This window comes from Macrotis lagotis, chromosome 7 (assembly GCF_037893015.1).
Source record: "Macrotis lagotis isolate mMagLag1 chromosome 7, bilby.v1.9.chrom.fasta, whole genome shotgun sequence".
Taxonomy (NCBI): Eukaryota; Metazoa; Chordata; class Mammalia; order Peramelemorphia; family Peramelidae; genus Macrotis; species Macrotis lagotis.
Genome location: NC_133664.1, coordinates 138,600,519 through 138,622,783, shown reverse-complemented (window position 1 = coordinate 138,622,783; position 22,265 = coordinate 138,600,519). Strand labels below are relative to the sequence as shown.

General features: G+C 35.3%; 1 protein-coding gene across 1 annotated transcript in view; it reads left to right on the top strand.

Annotated features, from left to right (window-relative positions):
• MET (MET proto-oncogene, receptor tyrosine kinase) overlaps nt 1-22,265 on the top strand; it is a 155,350-nt gene that overhangs the window by 119,120 nt on the left and 13,965 nt on the right. The window contains exons 12-17 of the mRNA XM_074193854.1: nt 4,159-4,305; nt 6,494-6,650; nt 6,888-7,028; nt 10,927-11,157; nt 16,904-16,984; nt 19,792-19,973. Of these exons, the coding sequence (XP_074049955.1) occupies nt 4,159-4,305; nt 6,494-6,650; nt 6,888-7,028; nt 10,927-11,157; nt 16,904-16,984; nt 19,792-19,973 (939 nt within the window). The remainder of the gene's footprint in view (nt 1-4,158; nt 4,306-6,493; nt 6,651-6,887; nt 7,029-10,926; nt 11,158-16,903; nt 16,985-19,791; nt 19,974-22,265) is intronic.

The window sequence follows — 22,265 nt, the reverse complement described above, 5'->3', positions numbered from 1 at the left end:
TTCTATACCTTTATTTCTACCTAGACACAAAGTACTTGCCTCTTCCTTGATACTTTAATTGCCTTTCTGGATTTGAGTTCTGACTTTTGGAACAGGTGGTTCAGTAAATAAAGCACTGGCCTTGGTGTCAGGAGGACAAGATTTCGAATCCAGCCTCAGACACTTGACTCTTACTAGCTGTGTGATCTTGGTCAAGTCATATAAACTTGATTGTCTCATATCCAGGGCCATCTCCAGTTGTCCTGATTTATATCTGATCCCTGAACCCAGGTGGTTCTGAAAAAGAAAGTGAGGCACAGCAGCCTCTCACTCAAATCTAATTCATTTGCTTGTCATGGCATCGCTTCCCCTGATGTCATGGTCTTCTTTGAGAACAAAGGACAAAACAACAATATCTTTAGGGGTTTTTTTTAATCCTATAGCCTGTAATGCCACTCATATCCTGGCATTACAGTAGTGACACTACTATAAAAAGAGGTACGTTGACCAAAGTAAAGGATGAGAGAGAGTATTAATGACACAAAGGGAAGTGAAATTGATTTTTCTTACACGAAATATTCATCTTCATATTACATGTTAACCCCCATTATCCATGGGTACTGAAGGTCAATATACAGGGGAGGGAGTTTTTAGTGTTGTTCAGTCTGATTTCAACTGAGTCACATGATGAATTTCATCATCTTGTTTTTAGTGATTAATCACTTTGGAACAAAACAGACTGTTGATTGTTTTTCAGATATGTGCCTTATATTTTCCAATTTCTGCCTGCTTTTCATACTTTAAAAGCAATTTAATGAGCACCTTTTTTATTTTTGCTTCTCAAGTTTGGGTGGAGATTTATGTTGTTTGCTTATCATAAGTTTCTTGGTTTTATGCAGAGAAAAAAAGTAGCTCTACTCAGTCTGGGAATTCATTTTTCTTAAGTTGGATATTTACTTGGCAGTATTATTATTTCCTTATTTGAAGAGTTCTTGGACCTCAAGAAATGAGTATCTGCAAATGTAAATATTACATAGTCTTCCCTTCCCCCACCTCAGTGAGTATCTAGCCAAGAAAGGCTCATTTTTAGTTCTTCCTTCATGAATCAAGTCCCCTAGCTGTAATCTCTTCAGTTGCCCATCTCTGAATTCTCTTCAATATGTGAGTGCATACCTCAGCCTTTCTCCAACAAGTTGTCATTTGAGGCCCTGGTGAGACCTGTTAGATTTATGAATCTCTTGTTAGATTGCTTCCTGTATCTGACCCAGTTCAATGACATATTCATATTGTCTAATAGTCACTTAATATACATGATCTCTTCCTTAGGAAAAGTTTTGTTTTCTATATATTTTACCTAAACCCTAGCTTCCTATCACCAAGAAGTACCACTTTCTCTGAGCTCTTTTTTTACAAATAAGATACTAATAGATATATAGTTAAGTTTTTTTATAGTTCTTTATACTTTTTCAAGGTTTTTTCCATGTTTGTTATAATATGGTTCTGTCACATTTGAAGTAAATTAATGGTGGGGGCCGACTAGGTGGCATAGTGGATAAAGCACCGGCCTTGGAGTCAGGAGTACCTGGGTTCAAATCCAGTCTCAGACACTTAATAATTACCTAGCCATGTGGCCTTGGACAAGCCACTTAACCCCCATTTGCCTTGCAAAAACCTAAAAAAAAATAAAAAATAAAGTAAATTAATGGGTATATATATATATATGTGTGTGTGTGTAATTGTTAAGAAAAGCAGTAGTCTCTGACTATTTACACATTTTTTTCTCAAATTAAGAGTAGTTTGTTCATTTTATGGACAGCTGTGCCCTTCCTTCTGATAGTCTGATTATGTGATAAATTATGTTTGTGGCATTTCTTTGTTCCCAAATCTGACTTTTAGTTCCTTCAATATGTTGTATAATGTGCAAGGATGGTATACTGAAAGAAGAACCAGCTCTAAAGTCAGCAAGACAGGTTCAAATCTTGCCACTAACAAGTGTGCAAGTCACATGTGTATGACCCTGGACAAATCATTTTATCAGTGCTCCAGGCATACCTTTATGACTATGAACTGCAGGAAAGGTGTCAATCTGTTTTGGTTAAAAGGTTTTTCTTGGGGCAGCTAGGTGGTGCAATGGATAGAGCACCAGCCCTGGAGTCAGGAGTACCTGGGTTCAAATCCGACCTCAGACACTTAATAATTACCTAGCTTGTGTGGCCTTGGACAAGCCACTTAACCCCATTTGCCTTGCAAAAACCTAAAAAAAAAAAAAAAAAAAAAAAGGTTTTTCTTTACCTGGGAGTTGCTTACCTCAATGAAATCATAGGTGTAGTCCCTATTCTAAAATAGTGGTTCAGAATTTATTCCAAAGAGTCTAAGATAGAAATCAATCATATGTGCATGTATATCTATATACATATATATTATATACATGTGTGTTCAAGTATACATGCATGTTAACAGCAAATTATTTTGTCATACAAAGAATTAGAAACGCATTAGTCCAGTTTCAGTCCTCCTAATGTGTCAAGAACCGCTAATATAGAAAGCAATTGACTAAGCATGTGTCATTTGAAACAAGTGAGATCTTATAAGAATTATTAAAAATAGGAAAATGTAAAACTATGTTAGAAAACTTGTCACAAAACTACCAAACTTGGATTTCAGAAAAACCTGGAAAGACTTACATGAACTAATGCTAAGTGATGTGAATAGAACAAGTATAGCTTTGTACACATTAACAATAACATTGTGGAATGATCAATAGTGATAGACTTAGCTCCTCTTACCAGTTCAATGAGGAAAGACAACTCTAAAACACTTTTGATGGAAAATGTCATCCACATCCAGAGAAAACACTATGGAGTCTGAAGGCAGACCAAAGCATCCTATTTTCACTTTTTAAAATAGGTTTTATGTTTTTTTCTTTCTCATGTTTTTTTTCTGCTTTTACTCTGATTCTTCTTTCACAACACGGCAAATATGGTCATATGTTAAACACAATTGTACATATATAACTTATATCCTTTTATTCACTGTCATGGGGGGCTAGGAAAGGGAGGGAGGCAGAAAAAATATGAAACTCAAAAATCTTACCAAAAAAATGTTAAAAACTATTTTATATGTTGTTTCATAATTGCCTTTAAAAAAAATACTCAGTGATATTGATAGAATGGTTTTATTTACAAAAGGATTGGTGCCAATTTGCTCTTAAGAAAGTTTAGTAAAAGGGGCAGCTAGGTGACTCAGTGGATAGAGCACAGGCCCTGGAGTCAGGAGTACCTGAGTTCAAATCCAGCCTCAGACACTTAATAATTACCTAGCTGTGTGGCCTTGGGCAAGCCATTTAACCCCATTGCCTTGAAAAAAAAACTAAAAAAACCTAAATGAAGAAAGTTTAGTAAAGAATAAAGTAGTCAAAAGTCTAAAAATATTTTTTAATCTATCCTAAAAACCAAATAAATACTATATAGGTATTGTGGGGTAGATAGCTGGAGGCATCAGAGTACTGAACTTGGATTCAAAGAGAGCAGAATCCTGCCTTAAATAGGACAAAGCTGGATAAGTCACCTTAACCTCTCTGGGCCTCAGTTTCCTCATCTATAAAATGGGATAATAATAATAATAATACCTACCTCACAGGGTAGGTATTTTGTGAGGATCAAATGAGATAGCATATTGAGAACTCTTAAAGTACCATATAAATACTTTTATTAATAGTGGTTAAAATATTAGTCATAGAAAAAAAGCACTGGATTCAGTGTCAGAAAAAGTCTGATTTTGAATGCTGGCTTCTATAATTTATTAGCTATGTGTTTCCAGGCAACTCATTTATGATCTCTTAGCCTCCATTTCCTCTTCTGGAAAGAAGAAATAATAATCCTTATAGGTTGCTATGGGGAAAGTACTTTTTTTAAAGAGTCATAGAAATGTGAGCTAATGCTTTGATTTCTGGAATGCTGATTTAGAATTCAAAAGCTCAGTATGAATAAATGAATTGAATGAAGGAAGTAAGGAAAGAAGGAGACTAATTCAATCCACCTGGGGGGGGGGGGTTAAGTCCAAAATATAGACCTTAATTTTACAATATTTTTATAATATCCCTGAATTGTGACCATTCCTGATAGCCGTTGAAGATCTAAAGGAAACTAATGAACAATATCTATTTTTCTTTACTTCCAGGGAAATGATATTGACCCCGAGGCAGTAAAAGGTGAAGTGTTAAAAGTGGGAAATAAGAGCTGTGAGAATATCCGCTTGCACTCTGAAGCAGTCTTATGTACGGTCCCCAATGACCTGCTGAAACTGAACAGCGAGCTAAATATAGAGGTGGGATTCCTGAATTACTTTCATGTTTATTAATAAGGATGCCAGTGTAATTATGTCACTTAAAGTATATCCTAAAAGCTCATTTGTATGTTAACAAGTTCATCAAGGAAGCCTGGATTCTTGGTTGTGAGGTGACAAATAATGGGTTTTGGTTACTTTGTTCCCCTACCAGTTAAAGCTCATTTTTCTGGAGGTTGAATCCAGGCAAGATTTCTAAACAACAAATAACAAGATTTCCCAGACAAGAGTGGGATCTGTCAGCAGTTCAAAGTCTAATTAAATAAACAACCTCCTCAAAGTCTTACTTAATAGAGGACCTCCAAGCTAGTTCCTGAAGGTCTAAATAGGTCGCTTTCACTGTATTCTTTCTTTCTGGGTTTCTGGGATATACAGCAGAGAGGGAAGGCAACTGAGACCGAGTCTCCTTGTGACTTCCCTCCATAAAACTCTTCTGGTATTCCATTTTTTTCCTGTCCTATCCCTTTAGTACATTCTAAATTATATTCTAGTTTTTTTGTATGCATTTTAAATTTCTTGAGGGTAAGGGGTATTCCAGACTATCACAGACCTTTAATATCAGTCTAAGGTTATCATGCATTTGACTGCCAATATATCTCCATTTCTCAACCTAGCAATCTCAGTATGCCCAAGAAATTAAAAAAAAAAAGCAGCCCCTCACAAAATTAATTTAAAAAAACAAAGTTGGGGACCACTGGGAAATAATATTAAGATCATTCCTGAACAGTCTAAATTATAAAATGAAATGTTTATATTTATTCAATTAATTTATTCTCAGTGAAGAGGGTAAATGTATAAATGTTCTTAGAATCATTTAGAAAAGCAATAAATTGAATAAATGTTAAGAAAGCTAGAAAAGAGCACTATATTTTAGCCCATGTTGTCATATATATTGGAATTCACTAGCCGTAAGTCTTTCTAAGAAAAGCATTTGAACTGGACTTGAGGCTTTATTGCTGTGAGTATCTCTCAAGTGAGGAAACTCCCTCAGTCAATATAAGTTAGCAGTTTCTCTGCCTAGAGCACTAAGAAGCTAAGTGACTTTCCCAGAGTCATCCAGTCAATTTGTGGACAAGAACCCAGGAATCCCTATCTTCAAGGAAGCTTCTCTCACCATTTATTCCACGTTATTAAGAAACAAATATTTGGGGAGTGGGGGGAGGGAAGCAAGAATGGGGGGGGTTGTAAAACTCTAAGTAAAATCTTTCTTAAAAAAAGAGAAAAAAGAATTTGAAAAAAACATATACATAAAAAAGAAACAAATATTTCTCAGGTTTCTTCTATGGGCAGAGCATTGTATCAGATATCAAAGGAAATTCAAAAATAAATGAGAGTACTAACAATCTAGTAAGAGAAATAAGATAAGAAGAAGTAACTTCAAGAATATACTTAATTCATAGGAAAGCTATAAAAGAAAGTGCTTAGACAGCTTTGAAATGGAAGGGATTACTTCCATCTGAGAAATGAGAGAAAGCTTCCTGGAGGAGGTAACAACTAACCTGGACCTTAGAAGACAGGTTGCATTTCAAGTAGGTGAAGTTTAGGGAATGAAAAAATTTCAGGAGTAAGGATAGTACATGAAAAGGGGGAAGGGGCACAGAAAGAAGAAAGTACAGAATAATGAGTTCAAGGAACAGTAAGTGGATCCAGAGGACAGAGGCATTGAAGACCTAAAAATTTAAATAAAAAAAAGTAAGGTGACATGAGGCTTGAAAATGAGATCATAAAAATTCTTGAATATCCAACTAAGGATTTTATATTGTATTTGATAGGCAAAGGGAAACAAGTAAAGGGATTTGAGCAGGAAGGTGACCTGACCACAGCTATATACCTATATCATTTGTTGAACTGAAATGCAATACACAATGATGATTTAACATCAATATAAAATGCAAATAGGTCAAATAACACACAATACAAAATAGTCTTTCAGTTCATAACTTAATCTAAAGTACTTGGGAGATGTAAATTCAATGACTTATTTGAAGACTGAAGAAAAAATTGATGAAACCTACCTTCTTAGTCTGCAGGAGACAATGCCATTGCCAGAAGTAATTATGGTAATGCTCATATACCATATTACACCCAGAAATAATTTTCTCAACTCATTGAATAAATTATAAACAAAATACCATGTATATTAAGCTGTTTCTTTATTTTTTCATTATAGTGGAAGCAAGAATTTTCTTCAACTGTCCTTGGAAAAGTGATCGTACAACCAGACCAAAATTTCACAGGACTCATTGTTGGAGTCATCTTGATATCACTGTTACTCTTGTTATTACTAGGGCTTTTTCTGTGGCTGAAAAAGAGGAAGCAAATTAAAGGTACGTCTTTTGGAGTTTTTTTAGAAGAAAAAGGAAAACTCTTTAAGAAGTTTAATTTCATATTAAAGTTTTACTATTTACAACAGTGTCCCTCAAAGCCTTAGATTTCCCCCCACTCCAAAATGTTGATGAGAACTTAATGCTTGTATTAAAAGCTAGCTATATTTAGTTTGAGAGTTCATCATTGAACCAGGATAGAAAAGTCTTTAACAAACTTTTTTTTCTATTTGTTTTAAGATCTGGGCAGTGACTTAGTTCGCTATGATGCAAGAGTCCATACTCCTCACTTGGATAGGCTTGTAAGTGCTCGGAGTGTAAGCCCTACCACGGAAATGGTTTCAAATGAATCTGTAGACTACAGAGCAACTTTTCCAGAAGGTATATTTCAGTTTATTGTTCTGAGAAATACCTATATATGCACTTCAGCATTTACATGCAGACCTTCCTGAAAGAATTTAATGGATTCTAATTTGGAACCAGACCTATGTCTTATTATTACATTTTTAAGATCTTTCAACTATTCTCCCCTGGAAAAGTGACCCATGAAATCAAAGGGAACAGGTATTCCATTTATTGTTTGAGAAGTACACTTAAAAAAGTGGGAGACTTCTTTAAACTAAATTAAGAGTACAGTGTGGCTGGAGAGCCAGGAAAAACTGATGGGACTCAAGTCACGCATAGAAGTCTCATGATCCTGGGCAAGTCACTTAACCTCTATAAATTACAGAGCACTCACTGATTTCAGTGGGCAAAAGGAGTTATCTACACCAATGAAATCATAGATCCCATTTTTTCTCTCTAATTGAACAAACTAAGTCAGGAGAGCTAAGATCAAAGTGCACATTTCAATCAAATGTAACTTGCTACTACTTGGCCTTTTCTTTTAGACTCTGCAAAGATTTATATATAGTTCCCTCAAGGCTTCCACACCAACCACTATGATTTATAAAGTGCCTTGCATTTGCAGGGCACTGTGACACAACCTGGAGGAGATACAGTATGTAGATAAGAAATAGTCCCCCTTTCTCAGAGAACCTGCTGTCTAGGAGGGTGGATAACAAATGTCCCAACCTCACATCTAAAATATTCCACAACTTATAAGTCTATTTTGAGGTCTAACTCAGAACAAACATCCTGTTGTGCTGAGAAAAAAAAGAAATAAAGCATCATCTGTTTTTGAAAAAATACTGCTACCAAATAATAGTCAAATTAACTGGAGCATATCACATTATTTAACTTAAAATATGTTGGCAAAAGTACAGTTTCTACATTTTACCAACTTCATTGCCTTTAGAAGTTTCAGGATATGAGTCAACTGTGAGCATTTTCCTGGTTGAATATTTACCACTGGACAAATATAGTGAATCAGACTTAGAAAATACTTGCAAATCTAGAAACTGCTCATCAAATTAAAAGGTAATAGTACTAAAGCAAATCATATCTTTATTACTTTATACCAACTCCCTGATGTTTTAAAATTTTTATATTCATTCATCCTGTATGACCAATGCATAGCATTATTGTTTTAGATATTTCTTACATGACCTTTGCCCCATGTAATTCCATATATGAATCTAGCTGTCATGGCAACTTGCTGCCATTTAATTTGTATGAAGATAATTATTGCATTATGCTTTCTTTCAATAGATCAGATTTTGATGTTTTGTTTTTTCTGTTCTTATGTTCTAAGAAAAAAATTAAAATCCACAGGTAACCCCAAAGATTTATTTTAACCCAGTTTCAATGTCCTGTTCCCAATCAAAACTTTCATTATATCTACTTGAGTTTCAAATGCTTGAAACTCAAATGGTTTTATTTACCTTATCTACTGTTTAGTGATATTAAACAATAATATAGCCAGCTCACAGGATAATCCACAATAAACTTTTCAAAATTTGAATTGACTATACTGCAGTCATTGACAGAGCAAATAATTCCCCTTGTATTCTTTCACTGGGGAAGCACTTTAAAAGTAAGATTTTAACCTAACTGAAGAACCAGTAAGACATTCCAGGCCAGAGAATTTTTTCCTGCAAAAGGCTCAATGATTTGTCAGTTTCAAAAAAGACCCTGAAGTCTCTGTTCAGCAGCACCCCCCTTGCTCCATACTGCCAATGTGAAAACTATCCAATTATTAAAGGTATAAGACAGTTGCTCTGGTTGCCAATTGAAAATGAAACTCCTCTCCATTGTCTCAGCCCCAAATCTCAGATCAGCTTCAGGTAAAATGCTTGAAATTTTGATAGCAGCAATGAGGATCTCATGCTGGGTAGGACCAAAAGAGTCTTCAGGATCAATGGGGAGGTTCTATTTCCTGGATTCCCAGGAATTTCAGAGATCCCTTTCTAACCTAAGTCTATCTATTCCCATTCCTTCCCCACTTTGCTTTTTTTGAATTAATATGATTCCAGTATTCCTGTACTGCTACTCTCACATCTGCCTTCCAGTTTGACAACTTCTCTGGCTACAGCATCACTGGCTCTCCTTGCTGTTCCACAGCAGATGGGATCAAAACAATCCATACAGAAATATTGAAATGTATAAAATGGAGTGGAATGAGGCAGTCCTCTACCCCATTTCTTGTCAAGAGGTCTAAAATCAATACTTTATCTTTCAGCAGCTGAAACTCGACTATATATATATATATACACACCAACCCACATCCTTATTTTTTCCAGTGAAATACTTTCAGTCTTGCAGAAGCCTTAGTTTTAGGTTTTAATAGCTTAAAATATTAATAGTTTATATTCCTATGTTTATTACGTGCAAGACAGTGTCATAAGCACTTTATAATAATTGGCTTATTTGATCCTCACAACAACCCAGCAAGAGAGGTGGAAACTGAAGATATAGACTGGTGTGACTGGTCCAGGGTCACACAGCAACTAAATATGTGAGGCAGGATTTGAACTCAGGTTTTCCTGACTCTTAAGCAATCAATTATACCATTTAGCTGCCCCAAAGCTATTCAAAGGCTTAAACTATATTAAGACTTTTGGGGATACCTTTTATATAAAGCCATCATATTTATTTAAGCCTTTGACCTTCTTCATGAATCCTTTATCCTGCTCATTGACAAACAATTGATATTTTCCTGTTGTTTCTAGGACCCTAACTCTGGGAGCAACTGAGTAGTTATGGGATGACAAAGAGAACATTAGGCTGGAGTTCAGAAATGTGGATTCAAGGCCTACCTCACCATCTCTTAGATGCATGACCTTGAGCAAGTCATTTAGCATCTGAGTCTCAGTTTCCTCATAGGAAAAATGGGCTTAACACCTGAATCCATTAATTATGGAATAAATGTTCATAACAAGATTATGCCTATGGAAACATTCTGTTAAGCCCTATAGAGCTGTAGGATTCAATCATGGTCATTTTTTTAGATCAAAATTTTCCCACCTTTATCTATCACTCCTTCCACAATTGTCTCAGATTTGTTGGACGAGAAGCAAAGCTTCCCAGCTGGAAAGGGCATTCCTTCCACTCAGAGACCTTATAGTCAGTACATTCCTTTCCTTTTGCCTCTCTGACTGCTCCCCAGGAACTCACTGCCAACAGCCCCACCCCCTCACTCAGGGATGTCATTGTACAGATGGAGAAAGAGAGGGAGACAGGGAGGGAGGGACAACTGGACTGGATGACCTCTGAGGTTCCTTCTAATTCTAGATCTATGAGAATAGGTAAAATTTAATTCTTTATTCTTTCACAAGAAAAGAGGCTTTCTGCTAATTATGTGGTACAATGTGCAAAGCACTTTACCAACATTAGCTCGCTTTAGCCTCACAGAAGCCCTATTAGAAGGTAGGCTTGTGCCCATTTTGTGGATGAGAATATTGAGGCTCAGAGACTAAGTGACTTGGCCATGGTCCTAAAAGCAATGTATAACTTTATTAGAACCTCACAACAATCCTATGAGTTGTTATTTCTAAACAAATTAATAGGGTTTTTTCCCCAAGATTTCCTGACAGCCTAATTAAGAGAAACTACTCTGAAAAGATATTTAAAGGGATTATTTGCATATAATTGATTTACTTATCTCAAAATCATCTTATCTATTCATTGAATCAGACCTCAGGATCTTACCTTGGCAGAATCTCTTTATTTTACTTTAAAGTCAACGATAAATGCTTAAAAAGAATGAAGCTGAATTTTTTAAATTCTTTAATTCAAAATCTTCATTATTTTAGACTTCCCCATGTCTTTTTGGTTCTAATAAATAAAGTTTTTCTACTGTCTTTTAAACATATGCTAATAATTCAGGTTCCTCTTGCAGATCAGTTTCCAAATTCTTCCCAGAATGGATCCTGCAGACAAGCTCATTATCCTCTGACAGACTTATCCCCTATCCTAACCAGTGGAGATTCAGATATATCCAGCCCACTGCTTCAGAATCAGGTCCACATTGATATCAGCGCCTTAAATCCAGACCTAGTCCAAGCAGTCCAACATGTGGTCATCGGGCCAAACAGCCTGATAGTGCATTTCAATGAAATCATAGGAAGAGGCAAGTATTCCAATTTTAATTTTGTTAGTTTCCTTTAAAAGCATTGTATGTTCTGTTTCAGCAAATAGATAAACATTTTTGTGTATAGCAAAGTAATACAAAGAACAAAAAAGAAATGATAAGAGCTTTGGATTACCATTCTTTATGCATACCATGTTGAACATTAACTCTCCTGGGATCTGGTCCCCCCGTTACTGCTATAATTTGGTCATCTCCAAAGCAGGCAGAAATAAATCACATTCCTCTATCACCCTTTTTAATAATGACAAGAACATTTTTATGGAATTTTTTACTGCTTTTAATTGCAACCATTTTCACTGATGTCACCCTCCAATGTCTCTTTACATGGAAAATAGTGACTAACTCTTTCTAAAGCCCTAGTTCACAGCACCTCATGCCAACATTCTTAGGAATGGTAATTTATAGCATTATCTTGACCTTGAGCAACATATATCATTTTCTCAATGCACTCTTATTCCTTTACACAAAGGAGAAGCAAGTATTTGTAATAAGTCTATCTGCATAGCAGTAACAGCTAGCATAAAGAAAATTTTCGTGGGAAAATAAGCCAACCAGAAAAGGGAAGAAGATATAGGTAGAAAGTGGATTCCAGTCTCCTTTTCCTCTCTTAAGATCTTTTATCTCAATCTAAATAAACTCTTGAAACCTTTTCTCTAGAGAATAAGTTGCTGAGAGAATTTATATTATAAGAACACAGGGTCAAATTCTCATTTAAGGTGACTTGAGGAAGGGAGAGGGGAAAGCTGATGGGCAGAGAGAATCCCCTCTCTTTCTTTAATCCATTTTATTCCCTTCCCTTCTGCCTTATAAATGCAGTCTATATTAATAATAATAGTTCACATTTGTGTAGCACTTCACAGTTGAAATGCACTTTTGTTTATATTGATCATTACGTCAAATCTTAATAACAAAATTTAAATAACAAAAATGCAATAACTAATATTTATAAAGCACTTTTAGGTTTGTAATGCTCTTTGCAAACAACTCATTTGATTTACACAGTAATAATGGAAAGCAGGTGCTATAATTTATCCCCATTTTGCAAATGAAGAAACTAAAGTTAATGTCATATCCAGGATCATATGGCTAGAAAAGTGTCTAAAGGCTAAATAGTAACTCCAGATTTCCTGTTTCCAGGTCTAGTGTTTTATCTGTTGCACAGGATAAATGTATTTACATACATTAATGTGTGTATATATTTTTTCATATATATATACATATATATGTATGTATATATATGTTCAGATTGATGTGTGCACTCCTACATATTTATACTATATACATATATATACAGTACAATATGTTCTATTTTTTATATGTATATGTATGTGTGAGTATATGTATACATGAATAATGTAAATGTATCTATCTATATTTAGTGTTTTGAAGTCTGCAAAGTCATTTATAGATGACATCTCAATTGAGCTTCACAGCAGTTGTATTAGGCAGGGCCTACAAGTGTTATGTTGATTTTATAAATGAGGAAACTGAGCCTTAGAGAATAATCTACTTTGCCAGGATGATAAAACCAGTCAAAGGCAAGAGCTAAACCCATTTCTATATCAAGTCAAATCCAGTATTCTTTCTATCCACTATAACTACACTGTGTCTAGTAGCTATTCCAGAAATCACTGTGATTTCACTGGTGTTTGGAGGAGGGTTTTTTGATTTGGGGTATTATTTTTGTTTTATGTTTTTATTTTGTTTTGTTTTTTTTGGTCTGGACTTTGATTTTTATCAGTGTGGAAACATCCTCACTGATACCAAGATCAGCAGCCCATCTGCAGTTTAAGGTCTTTGAGACTTCCTTGAGACCCAAGATGGTAAATGAGTTGGTTAACCAGGGAGCAGAGTGGTGAACCCAATTAGAACATTTGGATTATACCCTACCTGTATAATCTTGGGCATGTCACATATCAGATTTAGAACTAGAAGGGACCTGATTCAGAGGTCATATAGCCCACCCTTTTACTACTACTACCACTACCATTACTACTACTACTACCACTACTACTACTACCACTACTACTACTACTACTACTACTACTACTACCAGTCATCCTTCAGTAACGAAAAGGACTATGCCAATCAACCAAGTGATTGTTGGTTTGACTTGCACAAATGAATAAACTAAAGTCCAGGGAGATTAAGTGACTTTCATTGTCACAAGTTATCATCAGAAGCAAGATTTAAATTAACATATTCTGATGCTAGAGTCAGCAATTGTGAATCTGTACCTCATTTAACCTTCCCCATTTCAGTTTTCTCAACTGTAAAGTGCATGGGGTTGAACTAGATGAGCTACTCTGCTTTTTTCCCTGAACAAAGTAAGATTGATAGTTCTCCTTTGAAAAAACAGACTGGACTGTGAGCTTTCTCATTCTGCCACTTGTCTGGAGTCTAAATCTCAAAACCACTGTCTAAGCAGTCTGTCTCTTAGCACCTACAATGAAACTGCCTACATGATGGCCACTTGGAAAACTATTTGCTTAGAGTGAGTTGGAACTTAGTGAAATGAGTCTAAACTGAGTCTACTTCTTTCAAGCTAATAACTTGCAACCCCTGACAATCTGAATCATATAGACAATAATGACTAATTGGAGGAAATCCTTATTCCAAAAACTACCCTTTCCTTCTCAAAAGCTATGTTTAATAATATTCTTTTGGTCATTCTGGTTCTGTTCATTAGAATTCAAATTTCCTTTATAACATTTATCTAGTAGTCTTCCTAACTAGTCTTCCTGGTTTTGCTCTCCCTGTAGTAATCTTTTTGTGAACAGCCTAATTACATCACTCTTCTGAATAAGAACTTTTCAATCAATAGGTCAGTATTTAATTAAGCATCTACTGTGTACCAAATAGTGTTAAGTGTGATAGATATAATAAAAAAATCTCCAAAAGAGAATTTATTTTTGAAGATGTTAAATAAAGATAGATTAACTATAAAGAGAATATACTCAGTAATTAACTGTACAGTGGTTTGAAAGGGAAGACACTAAACAGTTGAGGAAATTAGGATGTGTCATATAGAAGGTGATGCTTGGACGGCACCTTGAAGAAAGAGAGGGATGCTCCAAAAATGGAGGAAAGCCAGGGCAGAGGCACAGTAAGGGGAGGTGGAGAGGAGGGGAATCTTGTGTGAGGAACTGAAGATCAGATGAGTTGGACTGGGTTACAGAGTATGGGACTGGGAGTGATATATGATGAGATAGTTTAAAAGATAGTTGGAGGGGCACAGCCCTGGAGTCAGGAGGACCAGAGTTCAAATCTGGCCTCAGACACTTGCCTTGCCAAAAAAAAAAAGATAGTTGGAGGGGCAGCTAAGTGGCACAGTAGATAGTGCACCAGCCCCTAGAGACAGGAGGACCTGAGTTCAGTTCCAGCTGCAGATCCTTGTTCTATGAGACCCTAGGCAAGTCACTTAACCCCACTGACTCACACACACAAAAAAAGGATAGTTGGGGCCAGGTTGCATAGGACTTAAAAGGCTGGTTCCTTATTATCTAAACTTCTGTTCTCTTAGTTTGGCATTCAAATCTCCTTTCCAGTCTTATTTTGCCCCTCCAACATTCTCTAAGCTTCCTCCAAACTACTCACTAACACTTATATATGCTCCATTTCTCCCTCTATATAGCCTTTCTCATATTATTCCCTATACCTAGAATTATCTCCCTTATATCTAGTGAAATGCTACAATTCTTTCAAATTCAACATGACATCTTTTCCTTGAAACATTCCTTAATTCAAATCTCACAACATATATTGTTTAATCTTTCTTATGTGCAGCTATGTCATCTTACTTGAAGTAAATAAGATTATAAGTTCCCTGTTTTTTAGAAGCTTTGGATCTTCTATAGCATTTAACACAGTGCTAGGTCTTGGAGTCAGGGAAGTAAGAGCTTGAAACCAGCTTCAGACACTTGACTCTTACCAGCTATGTGATCTTGGGCAAGTCTTTTAACCCTGCCTGCCTCCCATCTAGGGCCTCCCCTAGTCCTCCTGCTTCCTATCTAGCCACTGGATACAGATGTCTCTGGAGGAGAAAGTACAGCTGGTGACTTAGCACAGCACCCCCTCACTCAAATCCAATTCATGTATTCATGTACTTGTTGTGGCATCACCTCCCCTGATGTCTTCTATGAGCACAAAAGACAAACATCATCATCAGATATCTAATAGGTGTTAAAAATTTTGTTGAATTGAGTCAAGTGGAATGAAACCAAACTAAGCTGACCCAGAGTAAGAAAATTCTATTTCATATTCTATCCTATAGAATTAAAACATACTCCAGTATTACACAGACTTATAAGTTCATTCAACCCTGAAGCCTAACTATATACTGTAAGAGACTAAATACCATGATTCAAGAGACAGCTAAGTACAGTGAATAGAGCACTGGCCCTGGAATCAGGAGGGAGGTTCTGAGTTCAAATTTGGCTTCAGACACTAAATAAGTACCTAGTTGTGTGACCTTGGGCATGTCACATAACCCCATTGCCTTGCCAAAAAAAAAGAAAGAAAGAAATTTGTTGAATTGAGTCATGTGGAAACAAAGCTAAGTTGACAGAATAAGAAAATTCTATTTGATAATTTTTTAGAATTAAAACATGCTTCAGTACTACACAGACTCATTATAAGTTCATTCATACCCCTGAGGCCTAACTATATATACTGTAAGAGGTTAATAACATGGTCTAAGGGACAGTTAAGTGGCATAGTGGATAGAACACTGGACTTAGAATGAGGAAGATTCATCTTCTGAAGTTCATATACTCCTCCAGAACCTTACGTGCATGTGTCCCTAGGCAAGTCACTTAACCCTGTCTGCCTCATTTTCTTCATCTGTAAAATGAGCTGGAGAAGGAAATGGCAAAGCTCTTCAGGATGTTTGTCAAGAAAAATTCAAAGTTGAGTCACAAAGAATCAGGCACAACTAAAATGACTAAACCACACTAACATGATTCATATATGATGTAGGTATTATATCTAGTAAAGCCAACAATAAGATCATATCACATTTTACATATGAGTGTGTCTGTATATATATATATATATATATATATATATATATATCTGTGCATCTATATTTCTCTCTGTGTGTATATGCACACACATATATATATATCAATAGCAAAGGGCCATGATCTCATAAATATCTCATCAATCTCATCAATCCTCCCTCTACTTCTTTAGACTGTGGAACAGTTTCATCTCCTTTAATGTGATTTTTTTTCAGATCTTTCTGTAATTCTTCCACAAAGAACCACAAAGCATTGGAAGCCTTCCCTTAGTTCTTTTAATAGTTCATGGATACCAGTGCAGCATTTCAACTGTCTATTAATCATACATCATTCTCACAAAATACTATTCCACTTCCTTTCCTGGTACACAAGTTCTTAATGGTGCCTTTTATATCATTTGTAAAATATATACAATGCTTATTCAGTTACTCAGTCAAACTTTTATACACATTTATATATATATTTATATATATATATACATATATAACTATTTTGAATTACCAAAAGAAAAATAAAAAAGTAATATGACTTTTACTATGTGTTCTTTAAATCACTTCATTATTCATAATTCATAAAAGTCTATACTATATAGATTTGCAACTAAAAATATGGATCAGTGGGGCCCATAAATTATATTAATTAGTGATTGCTGATTATAAGAAAGTAGTAGTAAAAAAAGTTAATCTTCCTTATTCTTCTCTTAGGGCATTTTGGGTGTGTGTATCATGGAACTTTATTGGATAATGATGACAAGAAGATTCATTGTGCTGTGAAGTCTTTGAATAGTAAGTTAACAATTTAACAGTAGAATAAAACCTTCTTCAAGGTTAATAAATATCAGAATTCTTTCCTTTTTATGAATTAAACTTATGATTGCATTGTTATAGAGAGGAAAGTCTATCAGTTAATAGAGAATAACACCTGCTCTGCATGTTAGGATCTCTGAGATAAGCTTGGGGTACTGAAATGTTAAGCAGCTTGTCCAGAGTTAGGTGACTGGTGTATGACGAGGGTTGAATCCAGAATTTTCTGATTCTGAGGCCAGGTTTTTTCCCCACTATATCATACTGACTCTAACAGATAGATGATGTCTCTTATAGAAATAAGCAGTTGCTATTGAAATTCATGGGTCTAATCCTGAAAATATGTTCAAGCTAATCTCTAAAATGTTTTCCTTAAATAATTGTTCCTTATACCCCTGATAAACAAGGGTGTAGGTGAAAGGAACTGAGTATAATTTGACTTAGTCTGGCAGATGATGTTTGTTTTGCAAATGATGATTTTTGGAAACTATTGGAAACATGTTGGCACATAAAATAAGAATGACTCATTTCATCCTCAGGCATTAAAGTAATTTTTTTTAAAATGCAACTCCCATTAAAAAGTAGGGGAAAGAAACGATAAAGAAGGGAAAGTAAGCCAACAGAAATTTTTAAAATAATACAATAGTAACTCATTACCAACATGTAAGGAAAATCAGGTAAATTATATACATTAAGGTTTCATGTAGAGATTAGACTTAGAAACAGAAGGAATAACTTGACTCCAGGAACTACCATTTATAAGCCGTATGGCCTTCAGAAAATGCTTTGCTCTCTCTCTCTCTCTGAGTCCTAATTCCTCCTTTTGTAAAATTGGAATAATAATAATAATATTTATACAACTTGCCTCAGTAAGTTCTAAAAATCAAGTGAACTAATATGTTTTTAATTTTTTCAAACCATAAAATACTATACAGATGAAGGGTATTATTACAAATATTCTAATTGAGATTTATGCACTGAAATATCAATTCATTTTAATTATTATTGATTGATAAATTCCTAAAATGTTGTATAATTTCACACTTCTATAAATGAAATATAATGAATATTATGTCATTTTTTCTTGTTAACTCAGAGTCAAAAATATTGTTGTTAGCCAGTTGTGTCTGACTCTTCATAATCCTAAATATCATAGTTTACCAATACTTACCAAAATCATGGGGTTTTCTTGGCAAAGATATTGAAGTGATTTGTCATTCTTTCTCTAGCTTATTTTACAGAAGTGGAAACTGAGGCAAGCAGGGTTAAGAGATTTGTTCAGTGCCAAACATTTAGTGTCTAAGACCAAATTTAAATCTAGGTTTTCCTAATTCCAAGCTCAATACTCTATTCATTGAACCACCTAAGTGTCCCCAAAATCAAAATAATAATAATAATTATTATATTATACTGCAATATAATGGATTTTCCATTTCCTCCCTCGCTTTGAGCTTATCAACATTAACTTCTGTCAGTTACAGTCTCCTAAAACTTCCAGTTTCTGAACTTCTATGGCTTGTGAAACCAGATAAGCAAGGTTAGAATCATATTTAAATTAAAAGCTAATCTTGGATGAATGGTAGAAGACCATCCACACAAAAGTTTCATTGAACTGACTATGGCAGATACAGGGTTTCAAGGAAGTCTTAGTGACATTGTAGTTGAAAGACTTTTGGGGGCAACATATATTTCAGAGGACAAAAAGTTTCGCCTTGTTTTCTTTGTTTTCTTTTCATATTCTTCAATTCTTGGGTCTTTTATTCTGGGTTTTCAGAATTCTCAATTACATTCCATGTACTAAATTACTAAAAGTATGAGCTGAAGATAAGTCATTTTTTGTTCTATACAAAGTCTAAAATATGCAAATGATGCATTCTTCAATATGTTTCTTATTATAGCTTGTATCAAGAAATACAAAATGTCTAACACACTCAGCATATCACTAGGATAGAAAATATTACACTACTTTTTGCTCTGGCACTGGCCTTTTCTGGGACTTTGAGCAGACTACTTCATAATTTCTGAATCCTGGTTTTCCACATCTGTCAAATAATAGTACTATTGTTAGTTTAACCCTGTGGTCATGTTCTTCAGATCCACAAATTAGAAATCATGCCCAAATGCCAAGTAGTATATCAAATATTTCATTCTAGAAAAATATTAGTATTACATTCAAGCATATAAAATTGATAGGTTTCAACACTGTGTCTTGTTTTCATTTATATATGATTCCCCAAGACTTAGCATAGTGTTTGGGATATAGAATGTACTTAATAAATGCTTGTCAATTTAACTTGCTTCTTTTCTATAGGTGAAAAACATTTAAAATGAATTCTGTTTATTCAGTTGCAAGGGAGAAACTGTAACATTGTAATGTGGATAATCATTCATACTTGGATGGACATTCAGGAAATATGATAACTTTAAATTCCCACTTATTTTCCAGTTCTGACAAGATATTTATTTTATACGTATTGAATCCTGATTTTACAAGCTGCAAGTAACTTTTCTAGCAAAATTATCTTATGTTTATTTTATATATGTATATAATTTCATATGATATATTATCATTTATTATTTTGTACATTATAGACCATATTTATGTACCAATTTGCCATTTTGTAGGTGATAAGTTTCTAGAAGATAAGCTCCCAGAGGAGAGGAACCTTATTTTTGTCTTATTATCATCAGTGACTATCATTCTACTGGGTATAACAATTTTTGTTGATTGGTTAATTGTTTATTCCACAATGAAATTTGATATTATTTTCTACCATTGGATTTCACAGGAATTACTGACATAGGAGAGGTCTCCCAATTTCTGACTGAAGGGATCATCATGAAAGATTTTAGTCACCCCAATGTCCTCTCGCTTTTGGGAATTTGCCTTCGTAGTGAAGGATCTCCATTGGTAGTCCTGCCATATATGAAACATGGAGATCTTCGCAACTTCATAAGAAATGAGACTCATGTAAGTACTTTCCCATACCTAATAGTTGAAGAATTAGGCTCATGTGAAAACTGTCAAAATAAGTCAGATTCAAAACTTTCCTGGTTAAATTTTTTTAAGTTTGGTTTGTATATGATCTTGTATTCTAGGAAATATACTATTTATCCATATTATAGATAGATATTAAGCACTATGCGCTACCCACTGTTTAAGATGCTGAGGGTACAAATGTAAGCAATCAAAGCCAATCCCCACCCTTCAGGAGGTTATATTCTAATGAGAGAAGACTACATATAAAAGAGCATTGAAAATCAGCAGGGTTATCTCCATAGTGGAATGATGAGAAGGGCAGGAAGTACCTTGGAGGTCTGGACCCCAGTAAAATAAAGTGAGAATTCACCTGTAAGGACCAGGACAACCAGAGAAGGAATCTAAGCTCCTGGTGGGGAAATATGTGACTGTTTGAAGAGAAAATACAACCTGGATAATCTGAAAAAAAGACTTCCCAAAAGAAGTGGTGCCTGAACTGAGATTTGAAGAGACTCCCTCTGTCTTCTAGCCAAAGTAGCTATTCCCTAAAGTCTACACTTATCTCTCATCTCCATGCCTCCACACAGCCTGTTCCACATGTCTTCCATATACTCACTCCTCTCATTTGCCCCTTAAAATCCCTAACTTCTAGGCTAATCAACTGCCACTTCCTACACAAAATCTTTTTTGATCCCCCAGTTTTCCCCTCCTCAAATTGCTGTATCTCCCAACAGATTATAAATTCCTAGGGCAGGTCCTGTTTTTGTCTTGTCTTTGTATTTCCCAACACAGTCTACAATATGTGACACACCTCTTTTTTGTTTTTCTGAGGCAGTGAGGTTAAGTGACCGAATTTGAACTCAGGGCCTCCTGACTCCAGGGTCAGTGCTCTATCCAATGCGCTATCTAGCTGCCCCCTGGCACATCTCTTAATCAAAAGTTATTTTATTTGAAAGATAAGGATTCTGAAAAGTGGAAGTGAGAAAGGAATGATATCCCATGCAAGGAGAATGGCCTGTGCAAAAGCACTGTAGTGCTGTAACATATGTTTCTGGGAACAAGCTGTCCCATTTTGCTATAGCATAAACCTAAATGAACAGGACATAGTTCTATAAATAGAACCAGACTGTGAAGCACATTTAATACTAAACTGAAGGGTTTTTATTTATCCTATAGGCAATAGGAAAGTAATTTGAAAAGGTAAATTATTCAACCATGCTCCTGTCTTTAAAAGATTATTTTTGGAAGCATGTAGAAAATGGATGATCTTGGGGAGAGACTGGGAGCAGGGAGACAAATTAGAAGGTTAATATGATAATCCAAGAGCAAAGTAACAGTAGTAGCCACAAGTAATATTGTGATCATAAGAGTGCTAAGACTTGTCAAGTGGATATGATATTTAGGGAGGATGATGCAGAGGAGATGTTTGTGCTTTGTTCTCGAAGAAGAACTTGAAGTCAGGGAAGGTGATGCCATGACAAGCACATGAATTGGATTTGAGTGAGGGGGTGCTATGCTTAGTCACCAGCCTCACTTTCTCCTCCAGAGACTTCTGAGTCCAGTGACCAGTTATGAATCAGGATGAGTGAAGATGGTCCTGGATGAAAGGCAGTCAGGGCTAAGTAACTTGCCCAAGGTCACACAGCTACTAAGTGTCAAATGTCTGTGGTTGGATTGGAACTCCTGTCCTCCTGACTCCAAAGTCAGTGCTCTAATCCAATGTGTGACCTAGCTACAGAGGAGAAAGTTGGGTAATTGGACAGTTAGTTGTGAGAGGGGAACATAAGAATGTACATTTATCAGTTCTATTTTGGACAAGTTGAACTTTAGATATATACAAGCTGTCCTGAAGGAGATGTTTAGCAGGCAGGTGATGATGTAGAACTGGTCTAGTAGAACTTTATATTAGATGCATAGATTCTATTTGCATAAAGCCAAGTCAACTATATTTATAAAGCACCTACTGTATGTCAGACACTGTGCTAATGTAGAGGTTACAAAGAAAGACAAAAACAGTCCCCACCCTCAAGGAGCTCACAGTCTAACGGGGAAGACAATATATAAACCAATATGTACAAACAGGATAGGTACAGAATAGAAGGCAAGATATTGAAACCAGGAGAACAAAGACAGTGGACCCCTTGAGCATTCTGGCTTTCTAATCATCTGACTTCCTCTATAAACTATCAACAAGTACTTATTAAGCTCCTACTGTGTTCTAGAAGAGAGCTAGGCATACATAAGTAAATACAAAGAATAAAATAACCTTTAATCTGGCGAAAC